At 43.7% G+C, this 27,132-nt stretch overlaps 1 protein-coding gene across 3 annotated transcripts; it reads left to right on the top strand.

The window, feature by feature from the left end:
- Nucleotides 1-626: 626 nt before the first annotated feature.
- On the top strand, nt 627-27,132 carry LOC306916925 (SLAIN motif-containing protein 1-like). Of its 3 annotated transcripts, XR_013789054.1 has the most exons (11): nt 627-1,286; nt 2,680-2,816; nt 15,763-15,894; nt 16,573-16,692; nt 17,535-17,699; nt 18,630-18,732; nt 19,251-19,606; nt 22,161-22,322; nt 23,261-23,624; nt 25,219-26,176; nt 26,272-27,132. XR_013789054.1 is itself a non-coding variant. In XM_079495017.1 (10 exons), exons 1-10 carry the CDS (start codon nt 814-816, stop codon nt 25,292-25,294), a joined length of 2,088 nt encoding a protein of 695 aa, XP_079351143.1. In that variant the 5' UTR covers nt 627-813; the 3' UTR covers nt 25,295-27,132. The 3 variants fall into 3 exon arrangements, 2 of the variants coding, with proteins under 2 accessions (XP_079351143.1, XP_079351144.1); XM_079495017.1 differs by having other exon boundaries at nt 25,219-27,132; XM_079495018.1 differs by having other exon boundaries at nt 19,251-19,483; nt 25,219-27,132.

The raw sequence follows: 27,132 nt of genomic DNA on the forward strand, positions 1-27,132 counted from the left end.
GGCAAATTTGAGCAGGACAGGTGTGCAGTACTCGAGTGCTCACCTGGGTGGCTACCATCAATCAGAGAAGGGCATCCAGTGGTTCCCAAAGGGGTACGGGGACCCCCAGGGGTCCATTTAGGTTTGGAACCTAAATGGACCCTATATTGGTCTGTAACTCAGAGAGTGTACAAATGGAATTCAACGGACCCTGATGGGTCCATTTGATTCCATTTGTACACTATCAGAGTTAAATTTATAACATTGATTTTACAATATAAATTTGGGTCTCAGACATAGAAATGCCATTAAATGGGGGTCCGTATAACCTCTTGCATAATATCAAACTGGGAGGTCCTTGAAATAAAAAAAATGGTTGAAAATCACCGCTTAGACCTTTAAAAATCTTCTCTTATCATGTTATGGGGGTCCGTGCAGGCTATTGACTGACTGAGTGTCATTTTGGGGGTCTTCCTTGTCCTTGACATTCCCAAACTTTTCCATGTCAATTATTGGGAACCACTGACTTAATTGAGAGGACGGGAGGGGGCGGGGCTGGTGATGGTGTAGCAGGCAGCTCATTGGTTGATGCTTTGTTACAGGCAGGTCAGGAGGAGACGGAATTACAACACACCGGTAACCAACAAACCACAACCCACTCACTGCACCTTTCATTCTCACACAGAACACACACAGAATCACGGCGAGGAGAGAGAGAGAGGAGGGCATCCTGCAGCCCCACCGTAGATTCTACAGGCTGCTTTTTTATGCACAATTATTCCTCCATTAAAAGGCAAAGCCAACATTATATTAAACGTGTTCTTCAATCAACTCATGGAGGCAGTGGCGGCGGCGCTGAAAAAACACCTTAGTCCGATCATGATGATGACTTCGACGGACTGCAACGGCAACAACAGCCCGCTGAACCTGAACCACGCCGAGCTGGAGGTGGTGAAGCTCCAGGCGCTCATCCGGAGGCTGGAGCGGCAGAACGAGCAGCTGAGGACGGCGCGGGCTAACGGCTGCTGCAGCCCGCACAGGCTGGCCCCTTCCCCGCCTTGCATCGGCGGTGGTGGCTGCTGCCTGCCCACCACCACGTCCTCGGTGGCAGTACCACCGGCCCTCCGGTGCCAGTCACCATCATCATCCTCATCATCATTATTGGGGCCCCCGGCCGAGCTGTTCTCCTCCTTCCACACCTCTGATGGTTCCGAGGAGGAGGAGGAGGAGGATTCGGTCCTGGATGGAGTGGAGCTGCTGGACCTGGACTCTGTGTTCCCCAGCTCGGATGAGGATGCTGAGACGTGGTAAACTGTTTTGTTGTTTAATTTATACATAGATATCCATTCCTCCAATGATCTGACCATGTGTTGCTTGCTTTCTTGCTTGCTTCCCCCCTGGGGGCGAAGAAGCTGACATTATCACTGTCTCCACTCTCCACTTGTATTTCTGCATGTGGAATTGATCAAATTATTTACTACAAAACACAGCCACACCTTGGCTTAATTGGCCACTGATTTGTTGTCTTCTCCGACATATTAATAATGTTCAAGTCAGATAGACTGAGGGGAAGTTCACGTGATTAAAAATAATCATTCATAGCGGCTATTAAAACATAATAATATTAGGCAATTTATTTATGGCGGAGGAGCCTGCCAAAATAGTGAGTTCTGTCTGTCTGGGGAGACACAGGAGATCCCATTCAAAACAAAGCTGTGAATTAACATGTACATGAAGTCATGCACACTGCAGGTTAAAACTCAATTTGATTAGGGGTGTGTGTGTGTGTGTGTGTGTGTGTGTGTGTGTGAGGCTCCTGTAAGACTCTTGTTTCTGAGAGAGAGAGAGAGAGAGAGAGAGAGAGAGTCATCAGGGGGCAGTGGTTAGACCCATCTATAATTCAGCCTCCCCTGTGCCTTCTGTCAAGGGGAAATGAGCAGTCGAAAAATACGATTTATTTTCAAAGAAAAGTTCAAACATAGATGTACAAGCTTTCAGTGCGGCACGACGTGACAACGCCATGAGCTTGTAGATTTGCTATTTCTTTTGGATATCCAACTTGTAAACGGATAAAGTGGTTAAAATGATTGTGATGCTTTACTAACACATTTTGCTGGGGAGTCGGACCCCCCTGGAACTCCCCCAACGACCCCCGCCTGGAACCCCCCCCCCCCCCCTCCAAGGACCCCACTTTGAGAACCAATGGATGTTCTAAGGCAGGGGTGGGCAACTTTGACGATGGAGAGGGCCATTATATTTCTAAACTCATTCCAGGGGGCCACATCAGTGTTGATTTCGTCGACTAAAACTAAGATGAAAAATGTTCATCTACTACTACCTTTTTCCACTAACGAACTAAATGGAAACTAAATAAAAACTAAGCTATGATGGCTAAAACTAAGACTACTAAAAACTACTATATATTGAAATTTTATTTCTTTAGAGGATAGCCCCTTGAGTTGTATCAACTTGTTTTAGAGGGGGTCCTCGAACTACTACTACTAAGAATACTGACAATTTAGTCAACAAGACTAAAATGTTAGGAAGGGACTAGTGGACAAGAGATCCAGTATAAGTCATTTTACAATTGGTTGCATGCTGAAAATAGCTGATATACAAGCTCACAACGTGTCGCGCTGCGAGCATGTAGATCGGCTATTTTCCGCAAGTGTAAGAATTGTCATTTCCCTCTCTCTGCAGGTTATACGTGTCTTCCAAAGCCAGGCGGTGCGTGGACAGCCCGCTCACGCCCGTGCAGTGGTGCAGAATGGTGCTGGACGTGCCCAAGTCCGAGGTGGAGGTGGCCAGACGCTCGCTCTCACTCAAACTGGACCAAGGTACAGAGTTCACGTGAAGGCAAAGAGTGAGGAAAAAGTAGGATTTCTTTTTAGGCCTGACTGTCTTCTAAATCCTGATGTGTTGACATGTTTCTTTTGTCAGTGGTGCTCAATATTTCATGTCAAGGACCCCGAAAATGATATGTAATTGGCCGCCGACCCCCATCTGAAAATATGTTGTTCCAGGAACCTACAAGCTCGCAGCGCTCGGTGACTAAAAACAAACATTAAACCTGTATATAGGAGGGGCCCCTCAACAAAATGTGGGGACCGACAAATGTGTCCATGACCCCCAAATGGGTCTCGAGTTGAAGGAGAAGACGCTAGAGCAGCTCGGGACACTTTAAGCCTATTATTTAGGTGCTAGTAGTATAAAAAAAATCACACCCGTGTGAAGTGAGGGGTGCTCTTATCATCGTACATCATCATGATGTACAGTAACATGTCGGTTTGCTCAGACACGTATGACGTAAATTCTCCTTTCATTGTCAACGACATTTAATGTTTGCTCGGAAACATAATGTGACATTTTTTTTTTGTTTATCCAAAATGAGTTAATAACACAGGCAGACTCTTCACATACTAGAGCATGTCTGAAATAAGTGTTGGAGCTGAAATCGACATGTAAATATGAAATAAATGCTTAAACATGTAGCTAGGTAGGTGTAATGTTAGAGTCCACATAAGTGAACCTTTCAACCTGTTTTCTCAACTCGCTGTTTTCTGCAAGACATTACTCTATAAGCCATATCTCCAAAACTGGTGGGTCAAACTGAACAACCAATATGTAAATTTGAAGCTATGATTCCCTGCGAAAATTCCAAAAAATTCAATGGCAGTCCCTCAGTCAAATGTATGACGCAAATTCTCTGTTCATTGTCAATGGCATTTAATGTTTGTTTTGTTAGCCGATTTGCTCAGACACATATGCCGTAAATGCTCCTTTCATTGCCAATGGCATTTAATGTTAGTTAGAACAAAAATCGACACTATAGCTGAATATAGGAGTGGCTAGCCCCCCACTCAATAATGACTAACATTTTATTTAGGTGCTAGTATAAATATTGACCGTTTTTATTTAGGTGCTAGTAGTATAAATATTGACCGTTTTATTTAGGTGCTAGTATAAATTATGACTAACGTTTGGACCGATACGGTCTTCATCAGAGTCATGAAGCCAGTGTTCGGGTACCTTCCCTCATGATGGATGGACTGTCTCCGAGGTGTGAGAGACTCGAATCCTGCTGACTATCGCAAGTGGAGAGTCGTATATTATTTTTATTTCTGGCTCTGCTGTATCACAAACAGTGAGTGGTTTACTGCTAAGCAAACCTCAAAAGCCTTATAGATATTACATTTGTAACCTTCATATCAGAGGGATTTATTTATTTTGCGAGCATGTCGGATTTCTCTGAAGACCCAAGAGATGAAAAAACAAAGCGTGGGCTCGCAACCTTTTATTTTATAATTTTTATCCCACGATTTTGTAACCCATTTTTACACCCCTGTGTCAATTATCTAATGTGATCCTGGGCTCTACACACCCTCCGCCAACCTAGTCCCCATATATGGGGGACATGGGGAGAGCAACGGACTTGAACTCATGCTTCCTTCATGCCGGAGTGTCCAAGTCGCTCCTTTACACCTGACAAGGGGGAGTTTCCCTGGTTGGACGTAGCGCGTGGAAGGAACACGTTATTCCAAACAGTTCCTTTCCCCTCCCATCAGGCTCCCCGGCTGGCCAGGGGGAGGCAGTTTAGAGATCAGGATTACTGCATGTTTTTTGAGCATACCTACCCTAGGGGACACGGGGAGAACATGCAAACTCCACACAGAAAGGCCCTCACTTTTGATTGCTTCCATATTGTATTCGCGAAAAATGCCACGTACAACGTTTCGACCCTCCTATGCTATTTTCAGCAAGTATAAAATCAGTCATTACGAGGGCATCAAAATCACCTGTAGGTTTAGTCTACTACAATTGTATGATATTTAGTCGACTAAAATGTGACTAAAACTAAGTGAAAACTATTCAAGAGACTTATGACTAAAACTCTAAATTTGCTGCCAAAAACAACACTGCTCCGGCTCTGGGGCGTATGCTCTCAAGTGAGGGCAAGCTTCCGCGTTGGCGCTTCACTAGTCTCGTGTTGCCAGACTGTTGCCTCTCGCAATTTCTAAATGCCTCCGTCATACAGTCTGGAGCAACGGAAGCTTCTATCGCGAGTAAAAGTGAAGGCTCCCCACTTCTGTTTCGTCTTTACAGTTGCGCAAATATATATACTTATACGTATAAATCATATAATAGCTTGGTTGCTTCGCAGAAATGGAAATTAAAAATAAAATAAAATGTAAAGATATTTTTAAATATATTTGCGTGAACGGAAATGTCAGCTTCCTTACTCTAATTTTGGGAGCTATAGCGCGTCGAAGTCCCGCCCCCTTTCATGACGACGCCAGGCCCAGGAAATAATTCCCAATGCATTTTCAACAGACATTTCAAAAAGTATTTATTTAAAGACCTTTTTAAGCGTCGTACAAAGCCAACTCGAGTTGTGACAAATCATGACGACAAACACAATATTTTGGACCAAACAAATAATTAGGAGAAAAACAACAAAACAAGTGTTGTAACCTGCCGTTTTTTCTTCTTTCTAACTATTTGTTCGGCCCAAAACATTGTGTTTTTGTCATGATTTGTCACAACTCGAGTTGGCTTTGTCCGCGGCGTAAACGTATTTAAATAAATACTTTTTGAAAAGTCTATGAGGAAAATGAACGGGGAATTCCTTTTCTCTCGAGGGGGTGGGACTACGACACTATAATTCCAGACTTCAACTTTCATCACATTTCAAGCAGAGATGCCAGTTTTCTTTCTCCCAGGTCTGAAATGAAAACAGGGAACTGAGGGAGCAGAAGAGAAGGCCTGTAGAACTGGTGAAACAAAAACATGTGACTCACTCTAAACTGCGTCATTAGAGCTCTGAAAGGGTTGAAGCCAGCTCCACGACTTTTGTAACGCAGAGTCACAGACTACAACTAGATAAAGTGCTCCTCAAGGCACAGGTCTCCGCCAGGGCAGGTCAGGTTGTGGCCTCCTGGTGGCGCTATAATAGGCCAATGTGAAAAGGGTGACATTTCTTCTTGGATGGCAATTGGATGATTTTGTTCCAAAAATGTGTTTTGCAAAAAATCCACCTGTTGGTGGCACTATAACAGGCCAATGTGAAAAGGGTGGGATATATTCCTCAGCCTAGTAGGAAAGTCTGTGACAGATTTCACAAAAAAATTGCAATAAATTAAATTGCACGCTCCGTTCATGATTTGAGGGTTTTTGTTCAAAACGAGCCAATCCTGCAAACTTTGAAAGCCAATGTTATGTTATAGCCAATTAGGGTGGAATATGAAATATCGGACAGATCCGTCTTGAACACATGGCTATAGAGTGTGTGTGTGTGTAACGATTTGCGGGATTTTTGGACAGAATCTGGTGGAGTAATATAAAAAAATGTGTTTTTCAAAAGTCGGCCTCCTGGTGGCGCTATAACAGGCTGTTCTGGAAAATTTGGTGCAGAGGTTCATCGTTGGCATTCACGGAGTGTGTGTGCAAAATTTGGCATCGACCGGGTTAACGGTGCCGGAGATTAGCTGGTAACGGACGGACGGACGGACGGAGTGCAAAACATACTCTCTCCCCATGCCTTCAGCCTGGTGGAGACAAACATAGGGGCAATTCACACTATGGTCCCGGGTTCGCACTCGGGACCACTTGGCAGATGTTGTGGTAGTGTGAATGATGCGTACCGTTCCCGGGAGCGGATCGCCCAACCGTCCCCGAGACCACATGGGGGGTGGGTCTCTGGACCGTTGAAGTGTATTCAGATACGGATCGTTCCAATGTGAATGCATGCGTACCTAAAGAAGGAAGTGGACTGTTTTTTTTAAAGAACGTGACATAATCTCTAGTCGACGAGCCAAGCGTCAACAAAAAAAACACACAGACGCTGCATGACGCGTAACACCAGCGCATTTCTCAACGCCGCCCGTCTCCTGTTGAATCTGCGTATACGCGCAGCACCGCAGTACGTGCTGATCTTATTATGCGGACTACACGTGGCTCTTGGGCTTTGCTTGGCATAGTTTCCAAAGTAAAACAAAATAATAATAATGCTAAAGTAGAATCCATAGCAAACTAATATCAAACACGACACTGGAGCACAGAACTGACTGACACTGTGAATAGCAGGCAGGCTGACAGTGAAAACGGCAAAGAGGCAATGCAATGCGTGTCTGGATTTATTGGAGATAATGTCGCAGAGTTGATGGTCAGTGTCCGGGCGCGCCAGCCATCAACTCAAGCACACTGCTATCTGGAGGATTAAAGTGTGTTATGCAAGTGTACCCGGGTGCGCTGTTGAATCTCGGGCAATGTGAATCATGGCCATCGGGGACCAGGCAACCGTATTGGGAAACGGTTCCAATGAAACGGATTCAGTCCGTCTCAGTGTGAATTGCCTAATACTCTCTCCCCATGCCTTCAGCCTGGTGGAGACAAACTTACTCTCTCCCCATGCCTTCGGCCTGGTGGAGACAAACATACTCTCTCCCCATGCCTTCAGCCTGGTGGAGACAAACTTACTCTCTCCCCATGCCTTCGGCCTGGTGGAGACAAACTTACTCTCTCCCCATGCCTTCAGCCGGGTGGAGACAAACTTACTCTCTCCCCATGCCTTCGGCCTGGTGGAGACAAACATACTCTCTCCCCATGCCTTCGGCCTGGTGGAGACAAACATACTCTCTCCCCATGCCTTCGGCCTGGTGGAGACAAACTTACTCTCTCCCCATGCCTTCGGCCTGGTGGAGACAACTAGTGACGGTAAAGCTTTTGTCAGACTACCAATGGTAGTGTCAGACTCACTCAACAGAGATGTTGGAGGTGACAGCTTCTAGTCTCTGCTGCATGTTTGGAATGAATGAATGGAGACAGCTTAACACGTTCAAGACGGGAACCCCCTTTAAGCATTGTGTTATACTTTAGCTATTGAAAAATAGCAGATCTACAAGCTCATAGCGCGGCACCGAGTGCCGCGCTACAAGCTTGTAGGTCTGCTATTTTTGAAAAATCGTGAAAATGTGGCGCAGATCTTCGAATATATTCTTTCAGAGTCTTTGCTTCTGGGTGTTCACTGAAACATGTTTTCAGACGGGGGTCGGTGGCCAATTACATATATTTCTTTGGGGTCCTTGACATGAAAATGTTTAAGAACAACTGACAGAAACATAGGATTTTCAGAAAACTGTCAGGAGCATTTGTAGAATCGTCCTCGGGTCTAAATGGGTTAACACCCTGAAGATCTTAATGAGAGGAGATGGAGCACGACTCACGACTCAGCCAGTGGGTTTGTGTGCCCCGGTGGTGGAAAGTCTGCAGATCTGCAGGCTCAAACGACGTTTGTTGACTTATGGATCCGCCATTTTGTAATAGACAGACTTAATTCGACAGGCTTAATTGGTCAATGTATGTCTTGTAATAAACGGTAGTAACTAAAGGTTTCAAATATTTGTAGTAAACCTTTACCTCTGAGTGGAGCTAAATTGAAAAAGTATTGAAAATAGAAGAAAAACAAGTACCAACATGATTGACTTTGTTGCATAAATTGGAATCGGAGTGAGGCTGAAATCGATCAAAGTACACCAATCTGCATTTCACAATGTTTGGCCAATCTGTGTTTGGGCTGTAGGTACAACCATAGGGATTACTGTAGGTACAACCATAGGGATTACTGTAGGTACAACCATAGGGTTTACTTCACTCGTTAGGTACAACCATAGGGTTTACTGTAGGTACAACCATAGGGTTTACTTCACTTGTTAGGTACAACCATAGGGTTTACTGTAGGTACAACCATAGGGTTTACTGTAGGTACAACCATAGGGTTTACTGTAGGTACAACCATAGGGTTTACTTCACTATAGGTACAACCATAGGGTTTACTTCACTATAGGTACAACCATAGGGTTTACTGTAGGTACAACCATAAGGTTTACTTCACTATAGGTACAACCATAGGGTTTACTTCACTATAGGTACAACCATAGGGTTTACTGTAGGTACAACCATATGGTTTACTGTAGGTACAACCATAGGGTTTACTGTAGGTACAACCATAGGGTTTACTTCACTATAGGTACAACCATAGGGTTTACTTCACTATAGGTACAACCATAGGGTTTACTGTAGGTACAACCATAAGGTTTACTTCACTATAGGTACAACCATAGGGTTTACTTCACTATAGGTACAACCATAGGGTTTACTTCACTCGTTAGGTACAACCATAGGGTTTACTGTAGGTACAACCATAAGGTTTACTTCACTATAGGTACAACCATAGGGTTTACTTCACTATAGGTACAACCATAGGGTTTACTGTAGGTACAACCATAAGGTTTACTTCACTATAGGTACAACCATAGGGTTTACTTCACTATAGGTACAACCATAGGGTTTACTTCACTATAGGTACAACCATAGGGTTTACTTCACTATAGGTACAACCATAGGGTTTACTGTAGGTACAACCATAAGGTTTACTTCACTATAGGTACAACCATAGGGTTTACTTCACTATAGGTACAACCATAGGGTTTACTTCACTATAGGTACAACCATAGGGTTTACTGTAGGTACAACCATATGGTTTACTGTAGGTACAACCATAGGGTTTACTTCACTATAGGTACAACCATAGGGTTTACTTCACTATAGGTACAAAAATAGGGTTTACTGTTGGTACAACAATAGGGTTTACTTCACTTGTTATGTTGTACCTCTCTAACAAAGGGTGTGAAACAAAAGGCTCAGAATTAATTCAAGGGAACTTGAAAATTGCTGCCGCTCAGAGGCGTGTTGCATCAGAGTGTGTGCGTGCGTGCGTGCGTGCGCGCGCGCGTGCTGCTTCCCCACAGGCCTCATCTCTGACTTCAAGTCATAAAGAGAGAGCAACTTGTTTCAATCTATGCTGTATTGCCTCAATGTCACACAGTTACAACATAAAAGAGTGGCTGAAATTCTTTGTGCTGGCTCTCAACATTGCAGTTAACTCTTTGACTGCTCTTGCAGTAAATAAATCACAATGTCGATTCTGGCCCTTGAGGTCATTTGTAGTTTTTCATTGATTCAGCTCTGCCTAGCATTCCCCGTCGCTAGGCTACGCTCGGATCGGTGTCTTTTTGCCCTCAAGATGGCCGCCCGCTCAATGCTATGGGCGCCGCGATCTTTAGAGGCGTTATTCTCGAAATTGAGCCCCGGATTGCGGTGATTGATCAAATCGTGGATGTTCTAGGGCCCAATACTAAATTGTCGCTACCTCACGTTATATGAATGCTTCTGAAAGATAAAAGGTTGTCTAGGGGATTAAAGGAGAATTTAGGATTAGAAGGCTTTCTTGCCTTTTATTTGTAGTTGTTACATCCCCACCAAAGAGGTGTTATTTTGTGCAAAAGTGCATTATTGGCTATTTCCCCTACCATAAGCCCTCAATGGGGGTTGGGTGTTTGTGCTAATTCGCTTATTTCCATCGAAATAAGTAGTAAAGTGTGCCGCTTGGGATACTATTTACATTATGAAGAGAGGATATATACAAGTTATTTTTTATTTTTGAGCGATGGAAATAAGCGAATTGGCACAAAAACTCAATGCCCCATTCAATTCATTGAGGGCTTATGGTAGGGGAAATAGCCAACAATGCGCTTTTGTACAAAATAACACCTGGACCTCTTTGGTGGGGACGTAACGACTACAAATAAAGCTAAGCTTTCTAGTCTGAAATGTTCCTTTAACACCCTGAGCGACATAAACGGAGTTCTCCGTCCTATCAAGTAAGCGCTCAGGATGGAGATTAATACAAGGACGGAACTTTATTGATATCAAAACCGATCACATCGCTCCACAGGCTGGAAGCGTCTGTTGGGCAACATTCGATGTCATTTCCAATAAATACTTTCAATATAATTACTTCCATAAATAACACCTTGCATAAAAGTAATCTAAACATTAAGATGCATTACAATTAAACAAGTATAACTTGGGTTGTAAACTCAATGACAATTAAACTGAAAGCATAGGAAACACCCCTCCCCTGCCCAGCACTTGGCCCCTTCCTAAATCAAGGGAAATGCCACCAGCAGTGCAGGAGAGACAATTAGCAAACAATCAGTGAAGACACAGTTTTCAATACACCAGTTTAAAACATTAGTCCTTGCATGTTATAGAAAGCAGTTTGATGTACAGGGCACGGGTTGCCCCGTGACAGGGACGTCATCCAAAATATTCCCCCCCCCCATTTTAGCGGATCAGATCGAAAATCTTAAAACGTGAATACAGTAACTCTTGATCTAAATCATTCCGTCCAATTCTAATCGAAGATTATGTTTTAGACGGCCCATCGCTAGAGTCAACACCCTTCGTGGTGTTGACTATAGCTGATTTTGACGTTTGCACTAGGCGGAGGGGGAAGTGAAACTGAAGCGTAAAAGCACCATAATAGCAGTGGCAGTGTCCAACAGCACTGGAGGTGTGGTGTCAGTCAAAGAGTGGAAAAGTTAACCCATTTTGACCAGAGGCCGATTCTAACAAAAAAAATCGCTTCTTAACATAGAAACCTGTTTCTATGTTAGTGGTGCTCAACCTTTTTCATATCAAAGACCCCCAGAATTATCTGTATTTGGCTGTGAGTGTGGACCCCCATCTGAAAATGAAAGAATATATATTCTGAAATTTCATGATTTTTTTTTCCCAATAGCATAGGAATAGGGGTTACCTGGTTAAATTCAGAGAAGCAAAGAATGGGGAGTAAAATCAAGATGGCAGGGTACCGTATAAGGTTTATACAATAACAAAAGAACAGAGTGTACAATCCGTACATTCAATTTGAACCCTAGCTTCCTTATTCCTTATACATGTCAAAATAGGCAAACATCTGATAATAATAAATGTTGGTTTTTAGGATTTGGTGGTGGCGAGGGTGAGGAGGAGTGTATATAGACCCATGTGTGAAAGAGGTGTTTTGCTGCATAAACATGTAAATCGATTCATGTGTGTGACCATTCCGTCCGTGCGTCGCTTCTAGAAGAGACTGGGAACGTTCCCCAGCGTTGTTGAAGAACAGCTTGTGTACCTGGCACTTTTTAATCCGCTCTCGATTGCTCAGAGACGTGCCTTTTTAAATATTCGAGTCAGGAGACATCCGCGTCGACTGTGTTACTCGGGCAGAGCAGCTTGTTGCGTCAAAGGAGGTGAGCATGATGGAGCATGCACTAATCCCAGTGCATCAAGCTGGCTGCGGTCATGTACCTGTTTTTTAACCCATTTTGGGCGGGAACCCCTTTTGGTGTTTTAAGCATTATGTTATACTTTAGCTATTGAAAAAATAGCAGATCTACAAGCTCATAGCGCGGCACCGAGTGCCTACAAGCTTGTAGGTCTGCTATTTTTGAAAATTCGTGAAAATGTAGTGCAAATCTTTGAATATATATATATATTCTTTCCGAGCTAACGTTTTTTTACTCGAATCTTTGCTTCTGGGAGGGTCCCTGGAACACCATATTTTCATATTGTAGTCGACGGCCGAATAATTTTTTTTTTTTGGAGGTCCTTGACATGAAAATGTTTGAGAACGAAAACTGTCAGGATTTAGTAGACATTTGTAGAATCGAACTTGGCTCTAAATGGGTTAATTGTGGGCTCAGAAGCAAGCAGCCTCCCCACCAGCTCGGCCTAGTATCTGGGAGCCCCGCGGTAAGACTCTGGCGGAGCCTGATCAGACCCCGGTAGTGCCGTTGCCATAGTAACCGTGCTTACATGAAAGGCACGCGCCCCCCGCTTTTTACATCGCCGAGTGGCTTACATTTCACATCCACGGAGCTACCAGAGAGAGACCGATGCATCTTCCTCTGCTGTCTGTCTGTCTGCACATGGGTGTGGGTTGAACCGTGCGTGCGTGCGTGCGTGCGTGGATGCAGACCACATACAGGCACGCATGCATGATGTACAGTATGTGCACATTCTTTTGCATTGCGCGCACATACACTCACACATAAATCTAAAGGGATATGTGATGGGATTAGCAATGCAGTACTTTTAAAAAAAATAGAAAAAAAAAAAATATCATCCTTCCTCTCTTTTGTTCAATCTTCTTTTGGCTGCATGTTTCAATGTATATTATAGTGAGGGGATGGTGATATCTGGGAATGCATTTCCTTGCCAAGACATTTCTTCACCAATGTGTTTTGTAAAGATGTCGAGTAACACATTTCACAAATGTGATGAGGTCGTCACATTTGGGCAATACAAGAGACTGGCCGTTTTTAGCCCAAGGAGTGTTTTTCGTGCACAACAAATGCTTGGAATGGGTTCAGAATCATGAGGTTTGACCCGTCACATGCTACTTAAGCAGAATGAAAATTAGAAATGTTTACCTTTTTATATAGGTTGTTAATGGTACCCAACGTTCATCAGCTGTCACAGATTTGAAACTGAATTTCAACCTTTTGTGAAATGTCTTACTAGTCACTAGTTAGTCAAGGCATGCTGCCTTGATCCCGCCTCTAGCTGCCGCTGATTGGCCAGGCCGTTTGGTGGCCGGAGCATCAAGTCTGCCTGAGAGTTCCCAGATGGGAGCAGGAGGGGGGGAACCCAGTGTACTCTCTGCTGCCCCATCTGGCGGAGTCGGGTTACGAGTTAGAATCCCGGGCGTTACATATACAGTACTATAATTATGTACTACAAAGTCACCTACAGAGACATCTGTCATCGTCCTTGTTTCACGTGGCACATAAAAACAGCCTTAAAATGTTCCTCTTTGAACAAGCATTTGTGAATGGTTCAACCTGAATTTTCTGATTTGTCCTATATGTATTGACTCTTCATGCTTGTATTGTCATGTATTTGAGATGAATTGTACAGCAATTTCTTATCGGCTTTGTTTTCGTTATCTTGTATTTTATTGCATGTAAAGCACTTTGTGAGTTCTCTCTGTGAAAGGTGCTATATAAATAACATTTACTTACTTACATTAACCGGGACCAGTTCCTGTCTACACACTGGTACTAAATGGATTGATTCTGACTTCTGAGTGGTGTGAGTGGTGTACAACAGGCACTTGTGTGCACAGACAGACAGACAGACAGCCCTGTCTGTGCCGTACCTGGCACTGCCTGCTGGGTGTCAGACAGAGCATTGTCTCTGCCCTGAGCTGAGGGCTGAACGGAGCTTTGTCCTCTGTGTGCCGGGCAGAGCAGATGTGCTGCTGCTGCTGTGACAGGAGAGGACGAACGAACGGGGCTGATTTGTGGCACCATGAGGTGATGAGGGCACTGCTGCCTGCCTGCCTGCGTGTGTGCGTGTGCGTGCGTGTGCGTGTGCGTGTGTGTGTGTGTGTGTGTGTGTGTGTGTGTGTGTGTGTGTGTGTGTGTGTGTGTGTGTGTGTGTGTGTGTGTGTGTGTGTGTGTGTGTGTGTGTGTGTGTGTGTGTGTGTGTGTGTGTGTGTGTGTGTGTGTGTGTGTGTTGCTATTCTTGTGAGGGGCACAGTAGTGTTGATTTCATCGACTAAAACTAAGATGGTGTCTATTACCTTTTTTCACTAACAAATTAAATAGAAACTAAATAAACTTGGCTATGATGACTAAAACTAAGGCTAAATATACTGATTTCGTCAACAAATAAAAACTAGACTAAAAGGTTAGGAAGGGACTAGTGGACATGAGATCCAATTGAAGTCATTTTACAATTAGTTGCATGCTGAAAATAGACTATCTACAAGCTCACAACACGTCGTGCTGCGACACGTTGTGGGCTTGTAGATCGGCTATTTTCAGCAAGTGAAAAGAAACATTCCAGGTGACTAAAATGTCACTAAATAAACTATTCAAGAGACTATGACTAAAACTAAAATCAAAATTTGCTGCCAAAAATAACACTGCTGCCTGCCGTTGTGTGTGTGTGTGTGTGTCTTGTGAGGGGCAAAGTACCCCACAGGTCTCATAAGAGAAATGCTTACTTTTATTGTTGAAATCTTTAGGAACAGGCTTTTATAGATTTACGGGGTCTGGGTTCAGTGTTTTCTGAAGGGGAAGAAAATAAAAAAAATTAGGGGTGCACGATTATGAAATTATGACCGATATCCGATCTCCGATTATTTGCAGGCTCATATCTGCCGATACCGATTCCGATATTATACAGGGGACCATAATGGTAACAAGCCTAGGTCCTAGAGGGGCTTGGCCCAAAGCCTGTTAATAAAGTATTCAATCAATAAATAGCCTATAGTCTTTAGCGTCTGTTTTCACAACTGAATGACTACTGAATGAGATGAGTAAACAAATTAAATGTAGATTTATTTTTAATTATTTTTGCTGGTGAAAACAGATTAATCTGTAATATTTTGAGACCGTTCCGATACCGATATGGCTGATTCCGATTATGCTACCGATTAACACCCCAAACGCCCGGGGTTATTTAATCGGAAGGTATGATTAATTCTAACGCCACTAGCGACGGGACCGCAGTGGGCCGTCTAACACATCTTTTCTTAGAATTGGATGGAATGATTTTCGGTCTCGTCGGCTAAAATGGGGAACATTTTCGATGACGTCCCACCGGAAAATAACATTGAATGTTGCGCAACAGACGCTCCCAGCCTGTGGAGCGATGCGATCGGTTTTGATATCAATAATCTCCGTCCTTTTTATCAATTTCCGTCCTGAGCGCTAATTGCGTTACTAATTGATTGAACAGAGAACAAAAATCTTTGGTTTGCATGTTTTAGGACAAGCATGTAGTTAAGATCGTTCTGTATTACCCGACAGTGCTTTTAAAATCAAATCTCTCTCTCTCTCTCTCTCTCTCTCTCTCTCTCTCTCTCTCTCTCTCTCTCTCCGTGTCCAGTCTCCAGGTGGCGTTCGATGTTTTCCAGTCCTGCTGCCGCCTCTCCCTTTAATGGAGTATCTGGCGTGCCTCCGCTCAGTTCATCTCCGTTGGCCAGAGCCTGCTCCACGCCTCAACTGTCAGAAAGACACGGTAAACACGCTTGATTTGTGAACGAAGCGTGTGTGACCTGACTGTTCACACAGTCCAGTCTACATTTGATGGGAGTGCTGACTGACAATTGGGGCGTTGCTGTAGGACCACTTTTCTAACACATATTTGCGTATATTTTTTTATATCTCGTGTCACAACATGACTTATGTTGGCAAAATCGCACCGTGTCAAATTGATGTTCACTATGAATTGCATGGTGCTGCTATTCGTGTTACAGTGTTGTTTTTGGCAGCACATTTTTTATTTTAGTTTTAGTCCTAGTCTCTTGAATCGTCATTTAGTTTGAAAGTTCTAATGTCAGCGTCACTGACATAGAAACAGAGGTTTTTCAGAAAACTGTCAGGATTTAGAAGACATTATTTTAAATTTCGACGTCGGGACTAAATGGGTTAAAGTACATATTGATACCAATACATTCGTACTTTGAATACGTTACGTTTATACGTTTAGTACATTTTTAATTCAGGTCTTTTACTTGTAACAGAGTAGTTCTACATTGTAGTATTGATACCTTTCCTTAAGTAAAACATGCAAGTACTTTTTTCCACCACTGGGTCCATGGCGGTATGGACGTCGCTATCAAGGTGTCGCCCGGCTGGGATCCGCTGTGTATTATTTATGACCCCCTATGTCACACCTCTCTCTTGTCCTTCTCAGCCCTGGCCCTCTCCTCCCCCGTCCATCCCATCCTCCAGAGGGCTGTGAGTCCCATGGGCAGGGAGGCCGCCGTGCTGTCTGACAGGACGCCCACCTTCTTCCCTCACCTAGGCAACCGCAGTAAGCTGTGTGTGTGTGTGTGTGTGTGGCCTTCTGTGGGAAGGACTCTTGCTTTGGCATTTAGCAGACGCTCTTAACCGTTTCCGTGCGTAGGACGTCGCCACACGTCCTAGGGGTCCCAATCGACGCGTACATACGACGTCCTCAGACGTCCTAGCGCATCCTCAATGATATGGGGCGAGATAATAATATTGTGAATTTTTTCCTTTTTTTTTTTTTTTTTAGTTCGCCTTTCGGCTACTGTATGCTACACTCTCGGCTCGTGTTAGCTTACCGTTGACTTGCTGCGCGGCAGAAAGAATGACTCGTCTCTCCTAATCCTGGGCGCTCTCCGTGGTTTTGAACGGATCGATATACTAGCGCTTCATTTCTGCTCCTCATCCGTCTCTCCCGCAAAATATGAACGCTTTTTGGATCATATATCGTATAAATTAAAACTATAGGAATGTAAGCTAGCAATGTAAATCAAACTTTTTTTTGAGCGGATTGTTTCCGGGTCATGGGTTTCCGAGTAAAAGCGGCCATATCTTTCCTGCACCCCAGAGCTCCTATTTTTCCGGCACTGATTGTGTTAAGGGCAGGTTCACACTATGGTCCCAGCTTTGCACTCGGGACCACTTGGCAGATGTTGTGGTAGTGTGAATGCTGTGTACTGTTCCCCGGGAGCGGATCACCCAACCGTTCCCGGGACCGCATGGGGAGGTGGTCCCGGGACCGATTTAAGTTTACTCGGATACGGATCGATCGATGCAATGTGGAAGCATTGGATACAGTTGAATGAAGTGTACTCGGATACGGATCGCTGCAATGTGCAAAAATAATGAATTTGCTGTTTTCCGCAGACCGCAGCCTGCAGCGTTCCGCGTCCAGCCCCCAGTCGTCGAATCTGGACGGCGAGCGGCTGACGGTGGCCTCCATGATGGAGGATGACGACCAGCTGCTGCTGCAGGGATACAAGCTGAACGACCTCACCGATGTCCAGGTCATGGCCCGACTACAGGAGGAGAGTAAGTAACCTCCCCATCCCCCCCTCCCAGTAGTGTTGTTTTTGGCAGCAAGTTTTAGTTTTAGTCATAGTCTCTTGAATAGTTTTCATTTAGTTTTAGTCACATTTTAGTCACCTGGAATTTTTTAGACTAAATCTACAGGTGATTTAGTCGAACAAAGTGTATTTTGGCGGGCCTTGATGCCGTCGTAATTACTGATTTTAAATGACTTATACTGGATCTCTTATATGGCCATCTTGGTCGTATCGGCGGTGTCATTTATCTTTTTTCAGTTTCCTAAACGTGCGTTTCCTGTTCTGCTACCTCTCTCTCTCCTTTCCTAATTAATATATTAACATGTACTAGATCTCAGAGCTCATCGCTACTTCAGCTTCATTAACGTCAAAAGGTCACTGTGTGTGTGTGTGTGTGTGTGTGTGTGTGTGTGTGTGTGTGTGTGTGTGTGTGTGTGTGTGTGTGTGTGTGTGTGTGTGTGTGTGTGTGTACACATGTGATGCCTGTGTGCGTGCTTCTTGTCTTCCTCTTGTGTGTGTGCATGCACATGTGATGCCTGTGTGCGTGCTTCTTGTCTTCCTCTTGTGTGTGTGTGTGCGTGCATATGTGATGCCTGTGCGTGCTTCTTGTCTTCCTCGTGTGCGTGCATATGTGATGCCTGTGTACGTGCTTCTTGTCTTCCTCTTGTGTGCGTGCGTGTGTGCGTGCACATGTGATGCCTGTGTGCGTGCTTCTTGTCTTCCTCTTGTGTGCGTGCGTGTGCATATGTGATGCCTGTGTGCGTGCTTCTTGTCTTCCTCTTGTGTGCGTGCGTGTGTGCGTGCACATGTGATGCATGTGTGCGTGCTTCTTGTCTTCCTCCTGTGTGTGTGCTTCTTGTCTTCCTCGTGTGTGTGTGTGCGTGCTGCCGCTGCACCTCATGTCTGCCCCCCTCAGGTCTAAGGCAGGACTACGCCAGCAGCAGCAGCAGCATGTCGGCCTCCCCCCTGCTCCCCCCGCGCCGCAGCCGCAGCCTGTCCCTGCACCTGAGCGGCCTCAGGTACGACCACAGACTTGAACCGGGGAACGCCCTTTTGGTGTTTTAACCCATTTTGACCTGAGACCAGATTCTACAAATGTCAGTTTTCTGAAAAACCCTATGTTTCTATGTCAGTGTGGTGCTAAACCTTTTTCATGCCAAGGACTCCTAGAATTTTTCAAAAATAGAACTGAACAAAAATTAACTTGTAGATTGAGCTTGTAGATTTTTTTTAAATTAAATCTTTGCTTCTGGTGGGTCCCTGGTACAACATATTTTCAGATGCGGGGGGGGGGGGGGGGGGGGGGGGGGGGGGACTGGTCGGCGGCCAATTACATAACATTTTTGGAGTCCTTGACATGAAATAGTTTGAGAACCACTGACATAGAAACATGGGTTTTTCAGAAAACTGATGATTTAGAAGAAGATTTTTTTAGAATCGGCCTCAGGTCTAAATGGAAACAAGGCTGCAAGGTGGTGCTATTGTTTGACTGTGCTATTGTCTAATAAACTAATCAATCAATCAATCAATTGCCCAGCGCCGCTGTTCCCGGCCTGGACGAGGTCTCCGACGAGGAGGAAGAGGAGGAAGACTACGCCCTCCTGCCGCCGCCGCAGCCGCGCCTCGCCCGCCTCTCCCACTCCCACACCTTCTCCAGCCTCCGAGACTGGCGAAGAAGCACCAGCTCGCTGCTCGCCACCCCTCCCTCCTCCTCCACCACCCCTCCCTGTCCCTCCGCAGGCTGGGGTATGCAGCACCACCACGCCCTGGGTATGGACTTGGGCATGGCGGGTATGGGCATGGCGGGCCTGGGTCTGGGTATGGGCATGGCGGGTCTGGGTATGGGCAGCTCCTACGCAACCGACCTACAGCAGTCCTTCAGAACCGGATCAGGTGAGCGCCACGGTTCCTCGTATAGCTGTGGTACTGTATGTATGTGTGTAGTGTACTTTAAGACTAGAAGGCTTTCTTACCTTTATTTGTAGTTGTTACGTCCCCACCAAAGAGGTCCAGGTGTTATTTTGTGCAAAAGCGCATTATTGGCTATTTCCCCTACCATAAGCCCTCAATTAATTGAATTGCATTGCATTGAATTGAAATGAATGGGGCGTTGGGTTTTAGTGCTAATTCGCTTATTTCCATCACTTGCTTATCGCTTATATCCTTTCTTCATAATGTAAATAGTATCCCAAGTGGTACTACTTATTTCGATGGAAATAAGCGAATTAGCACAAAAAAAAACCAACCCCCATTGATGGCTTATGGTAGGGGAAATAGCCAATATGCACTTTTGCACAAAATAACACCTGGACCTCGTTGGTGGGGACGTAACAACTACAAATAAAAAGTAAGAAAGCCTTCTAGTCCGAAATTCTCCTTTAATATTTGGGAAGATTTGAGAAATTGCCAGTTAAAGTTTCCCTGCTCTACTTCTCAGAAGAGCAATGGTTTGTTTTATAGTTAAAAATGTTTTAGGCTTACATTTGGGAAAACATTCCGATTAGGGGGTTAGAATTTGAGGTTATGCTGAATTACTGTAGTTTCTTGCACACTTCGGTTAGTGTTGGTATAAGGGATGGGGTGGGCAACTGGTGGCCCGGGGGCCACATGCGGCCCCCACCTTCACTTAATGCGGCCCGCATGTTAATATCAGAATACTGATATAGTATTGATTTCAGCTGTTACAATTCCAAACCCGCTTGAATTACTTCCATTGTCTTTTTGTGTCCAATGTAGTTATGTTAACAGTTCATATAGTTAACATAACTATCTAAATGCATTTGAAATTCAATAAAAAGGTTACTTTTCAGGATTCCAATTCAAATATAGCAAAAATAGCTGATCGACAATCTCAAAAGAGCTTGTAGATTGGCTATTTTTGCTACGACAGTAATATTATATGCACTGTGGCCCTCTGGAGTGAGTGTGGAAATATATTGGCCCTCGCCCTCGTCAAAGTTGCCCAGCCCTGGTATAAGGGATGGGGGATTTTGAGATTGGCGTTAGGCGGAGTCAACTAAAGTCATTCAATGTTCTTGTACATGTAACATTTGTGTGTATTTAGCGTATGTACTGTATATCCATGCATGTTGTTGGCCATATTGTTTTGGGGAAACATCCGTTGGAAATCCAGCCGAATATGATTGTAAGTTTATCTTGGTGGTGGTGTTTTTTTTTCTCCGCTTGTGCTCAATTCACACTTAATCAATTATTAATTACCTTACAAACACTCGCCAACTATGAGGGAACATTATGTGATTCTGTATAATGGCAAATACATACAGTAGTTTTGACATTTTGAGTTGAACGCATTTTGTATTCAAAATGCTTACATAGTGGTGGTCATCAGCACTATTGGGCATTCGATAACTCTGACCGACCTGCACTGACGTACTAAATGCTTGCTAATAGCGAGCTTTTTGCTTTTTGTAGCTGCATTGTAGCTTGAACTCTCAGGCCAAAGTCAGAGTTAAAGAGAATCCTGATTCCCAGCCATGACACCATGGCCATCTAATCTCCTACACATTTTTGACATTTTGTTGCGTTTAGTGCGTCCCTATTTTGGGGGGAAAACTATTAGACAAAAAAATAGCAGCTGTACAAGCTCACAATGTGTCCGTTAAGCGTTTGTAGCTTTTGTATTTTTTCTATTTGTTGTAGAATGAAGTGTGTATATAGGGCTTAACCCATTTAGACCTGAGAACGCATCTGTGTCACCTTATAACATAACTTATAAACGTAATTTTTTAACCATTTTAAACTTTAACTGTTGAAAAATAGCACATCTACAAGCTTGCAGATCTGCTATTTTTGAAAAATCATGAAAATGTGTGCAAAAATATTTGCTTCTGGGGGGGGGGGGGGGGGGTCCCTGGAACAACAGATGGGGTTCAGATGGGGCCAAATACAGATAATTTCGTGGGTCCTTGACATGAAATGGTTTGAGAACCACCAATCTGAGAACCCATTGGCAAATAAAGGAGAAACTGCGGCCTCTTTTCCAACAGTCTGTCTCGAGAGACTAGAGAACCACGGATATAGAAACGGGTTTTTTCGGAAAACGGTTAGGATTTTAGACTTTTGTAGAATCTGGTCTCAGGTCTTAAAGGGTTTAACCCATTCTGGGTGGGTTTAGCATTGTTATACTTTAGCTATTTAAAAATAGCAGATCTACAAGCTCATAGCGAGCTTGTAGGTCTGCTATTTTTGAAAAATCGTGAAAATGTGGTGCAAATATATATTATTTCAGAGCGAACGTTTTGAACTCAAATCTTTCCATTTGCTTCTGGGAGGTCAGATGGGGGTCGATACAGATATTTTTGGGGGTCCTTGACATGAAAATGTTTGAGAACGACTGACATAGAAATTACATTTGTAGAATCGTCCTCAGGTCAAAATGGGTTAACCTTGGCGTTGTTCGTTGTGTGCCTCTGTGTCTCTCTGTTAGATAAGCTGCGGAGGAGCATGCCCAACCTGGTGAAGGCCAGCATGACCTGCGTGCCCAGCATTCCAGCCTATCACGTCGCTCCTACTACTACTACCACCCCCTTGCTTCGTAACAGCCAGAGCTTTGATTCGTCCAGTGGGTTGGCCCGCCTGCAATCCTCCAGTGAGACGCCAGCATTTTACTTCACGCTATGAACCTTTTTAGTTTCCTATTTGAGTATTTCTATATATCTCTGCTGTCGGGAGGAAACCTCATAACTCCAAAATGTTCATTTTTCAGGAAATGAAAAATATATACATTTGTCAGGAAATAAAGAAAACCTTATATTTTTAAAACAAAGCAATACAGCCTCATCAAGGTTGGTGTTGTAACTTTATATATTGTCAATTACTTCCACGAGAGGGTGAGAGGTGGTGGAGTTAGTTGCTTTAGCAGACATTTTGAGGGTCCAATGGAGTTGAGATGTTTTGTCCAAAGCACTTTTTACTACTTTCCATTGGTTCAATAACAACACACAGATGTAAAGGGTGTTCAATAGCACTGATTTATGCCAAAAAACCTCAAAAATGGAGTTATGAGGTTTCCTCCCGACAGCAACGATATCAGGTTTCCAACCCTTTTCATATCGGGGTCCATTTTTTATTCAGCATTTGAGCCACGGACCACCATTTGATGACATTTAGCCTCTCAGACCCAAAACTGCATACGATCTTTCTATGCTGTAGTGGTGTGGTACCATAGGCGAGATATAACATGCAAACGATCAAAATAACAATCTTCTACATTCTCTAATTGTGAAATGGATCTGGTTTAATTTTACGCTCAAGAGTGGTAGGTAGAAAAAAGAGAATCCCGCACACTGTCTTCACTTAGGTTGGTTTTTATTGCAACGTTTCGGTCGTCAGACCTTCATCAGGCATTCTCAAGAGTTAAATAATTTTAAGGGTCCATTTGGTTTCCAAATCTCCATTTACCTGAGGACCACCTCGAACCGCCTCAAGGACCACTGGTTGAAAAACACTGATTTATGTCATCTTAACAGCTATGTTGGTTGTCCTCTCTCTCTCTGTGTTAACAACACTGTCTGTGTGTCTTCACAGTTCCCTCCCCGGGCCAGCTTCAAAACAGAGTCCAGAGCGTGGGAAACTTTGTGCCCTTGTCGCGGCAGCCGCTCAAGGCCACCGCTTACGTCAGCCCCACCATCAAGGGCGGCTCGCCTTCCATGTCGACCGCCACCAGCCTCCAGTCCCTCAACAACACCAGCTGTGGCGGGGTTGGAGCAGGTGGTGGGGTCGGCAGTGGGATCCCGCTGCTCGGCAAAGTAGCTGGAAGCGGCACGCCCACTTCAAACCCCGCGGCCACCCCGCCGACGCCGCCGCGCAGCAGTGGGCTGCCTCGCCCCGCCTCCTTCATAGGCGCCACAAGCTCCACCCCCCGCAGCAAGCTCAGCCAACCAGCACGCAGGTAGGTACGCTAACGGGTGACCAGTCACGGCAGTGTTGGTTACGGTGAGCCTTTGCGTTTGTATCATGGTTATAATCACTTAACCCTATTCTGGGCGGGAATCCCTTTTGGTGTTTTAACCTATTTAGGCCTGACGTCGAAATTTAAAAAAAAAAGTCTTCTGATATATATTCAAAGAATTTCACAAGCATTCACGATTTTTCAAAAATAGCAGACCAACATAATGCTTAGTTATAAAACACCAAAAGGGTTTCCCGTCCAGAATGGGTTAAGCATTATGTTATACTTTAGCTATTGAAAAAATAGCAGATCTACAAGCTCATAGCGCTACGAGCTTGTAGATCTGGTATTTTTTGAAAAATCGTGAAAATGAGTTAAAGTTGGAATATGTATTATTTCAGAGCGAACATTTTTAACTCAAATCTTTTCAGATGGGGATCGGTGGACAAATACAGATAATTTTTGTGGTCCTTGACATGAAAAGGTTGAGCACCACTGACATAGAAACATGATGTTTTTCAGAAAACTGTCAGGATTTAGAAGACATTTGTAGAATTGTCTTCCGGTCTAAACTGTCAAGATCAGCCCTTATCAAGACCGTGAAATGGAGCCAGTATGGACATTTCCTACATTGACGTTGTCGTCAGCCATTGTCCGACATCGCGTTTGATACGTTGTCCGACTACTAACCCTAAATCTAACCCTAACTCTACCCCTAACCTCAGTCTTAACCCGGCTACATAACTAAACATAAGGCATAGTTGTTGTATAGTGCACTGTGTTTCTGCTTCGGCGGCAGTCATTTCACTTCCGCGTTTCCTACTTGCCGACTGGCGGTTGGCAGTATGTAGGAATTGTCCATATTGCTCCATTGCATGGTGTTGATTAGAACATATTGGTGATTTAATATCGGTTGATAACATTCGAAGTGGGTGACTTAAAGGGGGTGTAAGTGATGTAAAATAATTGTTAAAGGGGGTGTAAGTGATGTAAAATAAGTGTTAAAGGGGATGTAAGTGATAAGGATAAGGGTTAAATAGCAGTCATTGCTATTTATTATTATTGAAATATAGAGCTTTGACGTTTTAACACCTTTCTTTCACCTTTATTTATTCAGGGAAGTCAATTGAGAACCAGCTCTCTTTCACAATGACGCCCTGATTACACACAGTACATAACATACAATTCAAACAAAAATACATTACAAGAAAAATAAACAATTCAGATTGAACAAGTACAGCTATATGTCAAATTATTCCATACAAGACTTTTAACTCGATTAAATCGAGTGAAATCAAGTTCTTCAGTTTTAAAACTGATTGTAGACAGTTCTATATGTGGGCGGCATAGTATTGATAGGCAGTCTTACCCAGTTCAGAATTAATATCAGGATTTTAACCACTGTTTTAGTCTGGTTTCATCATTTTTAATTTTTTTTTTTTTTCATAGTTCAGGTAAAAAATAAACTTAATAATGGGTGTTGTAGATTTAGGTGTGAATGTGCATACATTGACCAGTAGCACACCCACACCTAATGTAATCATTCTCTCTCTCTCTCTCTCTCTCTCTCTCTCTCTCTCTCCCCCTCACTCAGTTTATTGACACCCCCAAAGAGCCTGTCCACCTTCAGTGCCCTTCGAGACACCAGCTGGAGAGACGGCTGTTATTGATGAGTGGAGGATAAATGGATTGAAGATGGCGAGTAGGAGTAGGAGTCGTCTGACCGAGTTGGAAGTGCCCTGCTGGCTGGGGTCCGTCGCCACACTGTTAAGGAAAGATTGTTTTTTATGAATATGAGAGAGAGAGCGAGGCCAACCAACGTAGCTGTTAAGATGACATAAATCAGTGTTTTTCAACCTTGAAGCGGTTCCAGGTGGTCCTCAGGTAAATGATGGAGAAGTGGTAACCAAATGGACCCTTTATAGTTCTTTAACTCTTGAGAGCGTAAAATGAAACCAAATGGACCCATCCATGTGGGTCCATTTGGTTTAATTTTACGCTCTCGAGAGTTACATTACTGTTAAACATCTGCATTGCTTAATTTACAAGAAGTCTACACGATTAGAGAACGTAGAAGTCAACAACATATTCTCTAGTTTTGGGTCTGAGAGGCTAAATGCCATCAAATGGTGGTCCGTCCGTGGCTCAAATTCTGAATAAATAATGGGCCTTGATATGAAAATGGTTGAAAACCACTGACATGAATGAAGATGACGACGAGCTGTAGAGATCCTGCGCAGAATCATTGGAAACAAAGTGACGATGATGCACTTTAAATTACCGTGCAGGATTTAATCACACAAAAGGGGGTCTCGGTTATCAAAGGGCACTCCTTGTGCTTGCAATCAAATCAAATCTTAAACCAATTAAGGTTTTTGGCGTTGCAATCGGCCCCATCTAATTTATTTTTTAAATGTATGAAAAGTCTAAAAAAAGATGTATCTGAGCCAAAGTCTAGAGATGGTACAAAAACATGATTAGTGTTTAAAAATGAACCGATGATGCTTCTACGTGTTTTATATTTGAGGCCCCCAATATCAACCTTGATGGAGGCTATTGGTAGCCTGGCTTGGCCAGCCTCATAGCGGGGATTCACATGCGGGGAGGAATCTTCAGTGAATCCCCGCTTTGAGGCTGGCCAAGCCAGGCTAGGCTATTGGGGTTCTAAACTGTGCCCTAATGCATCTCTGACCATTTGAAAGGGCCGATTGAGCGCGGTCTGTGCCAAGCGTCTGTGGTTCCCTGTTGCTCTTGTGCAATAAATCACTGGGCTCTGGGCTAAAGCATGCTAACCTACTGCAGAGGGCTGCATCGTCTTAACTAATGAAGCCTCAGATTCTTTGAATTGCTTTGTTTTTTACTTTTAACATTTTTACTAAAATAAAAAAATATCAGGGGTGTTTTTCCTGTGATGAGGAATGCCAATTATGCTGCTAAAACTGAATCGGCCCCGGTAGTTCTTTGGGCATATTTGGTCTAATTTTTAATCTCCACAAGCCAGGAAATTCTATTATTTATTGGTGTGTACAAAGTTAACTCTGGAGTGGGCGTTGTACGTATATTATGTTTATATATTATTGATGCAATATTATTGACATGTATGTCGGTAAATATTTCGACCAAAATGTCTTGTGTTTACACCACTGTCTCACCTTGGAACCAGCATTGCAAAATGTTGTGCATATTAACTAATAATTTATAATGTAATGATATAAAGGGTATTTGTGTATGTTGCACTTTGTATATGTACTGTATCTGAACGGAATGAAGATTTTCTTTTATTTATTACACATTGGTTTCTCTGGGCTGAGCACTGAATATTGTGGTTTTCAGCTTTTTCTTTGGTGATGGAAGTTCTCTTTTCACTCGCGGCATAATGTAGCACTGTTTGTAATATTGGAGTTTTGTTTATAAATGACACACTTTAACACACATTTCACAATATCTACTCTTTTTGCTACTGTATTTGATTGAAGGAGACATTTTAATAAAACATGATTTTACAGTA

This window comes from Electrona antarctica, assembly GCF_951216825.1.
Source record: "Electrona antarctica genome assembly, chromosome: 24".
Lineage (NCBI taxonomy): Eukaryota > Metazoa > Chordata > Actinopteri > Myctophiformes > Myctophidae > Electrona > Electrona antarctica.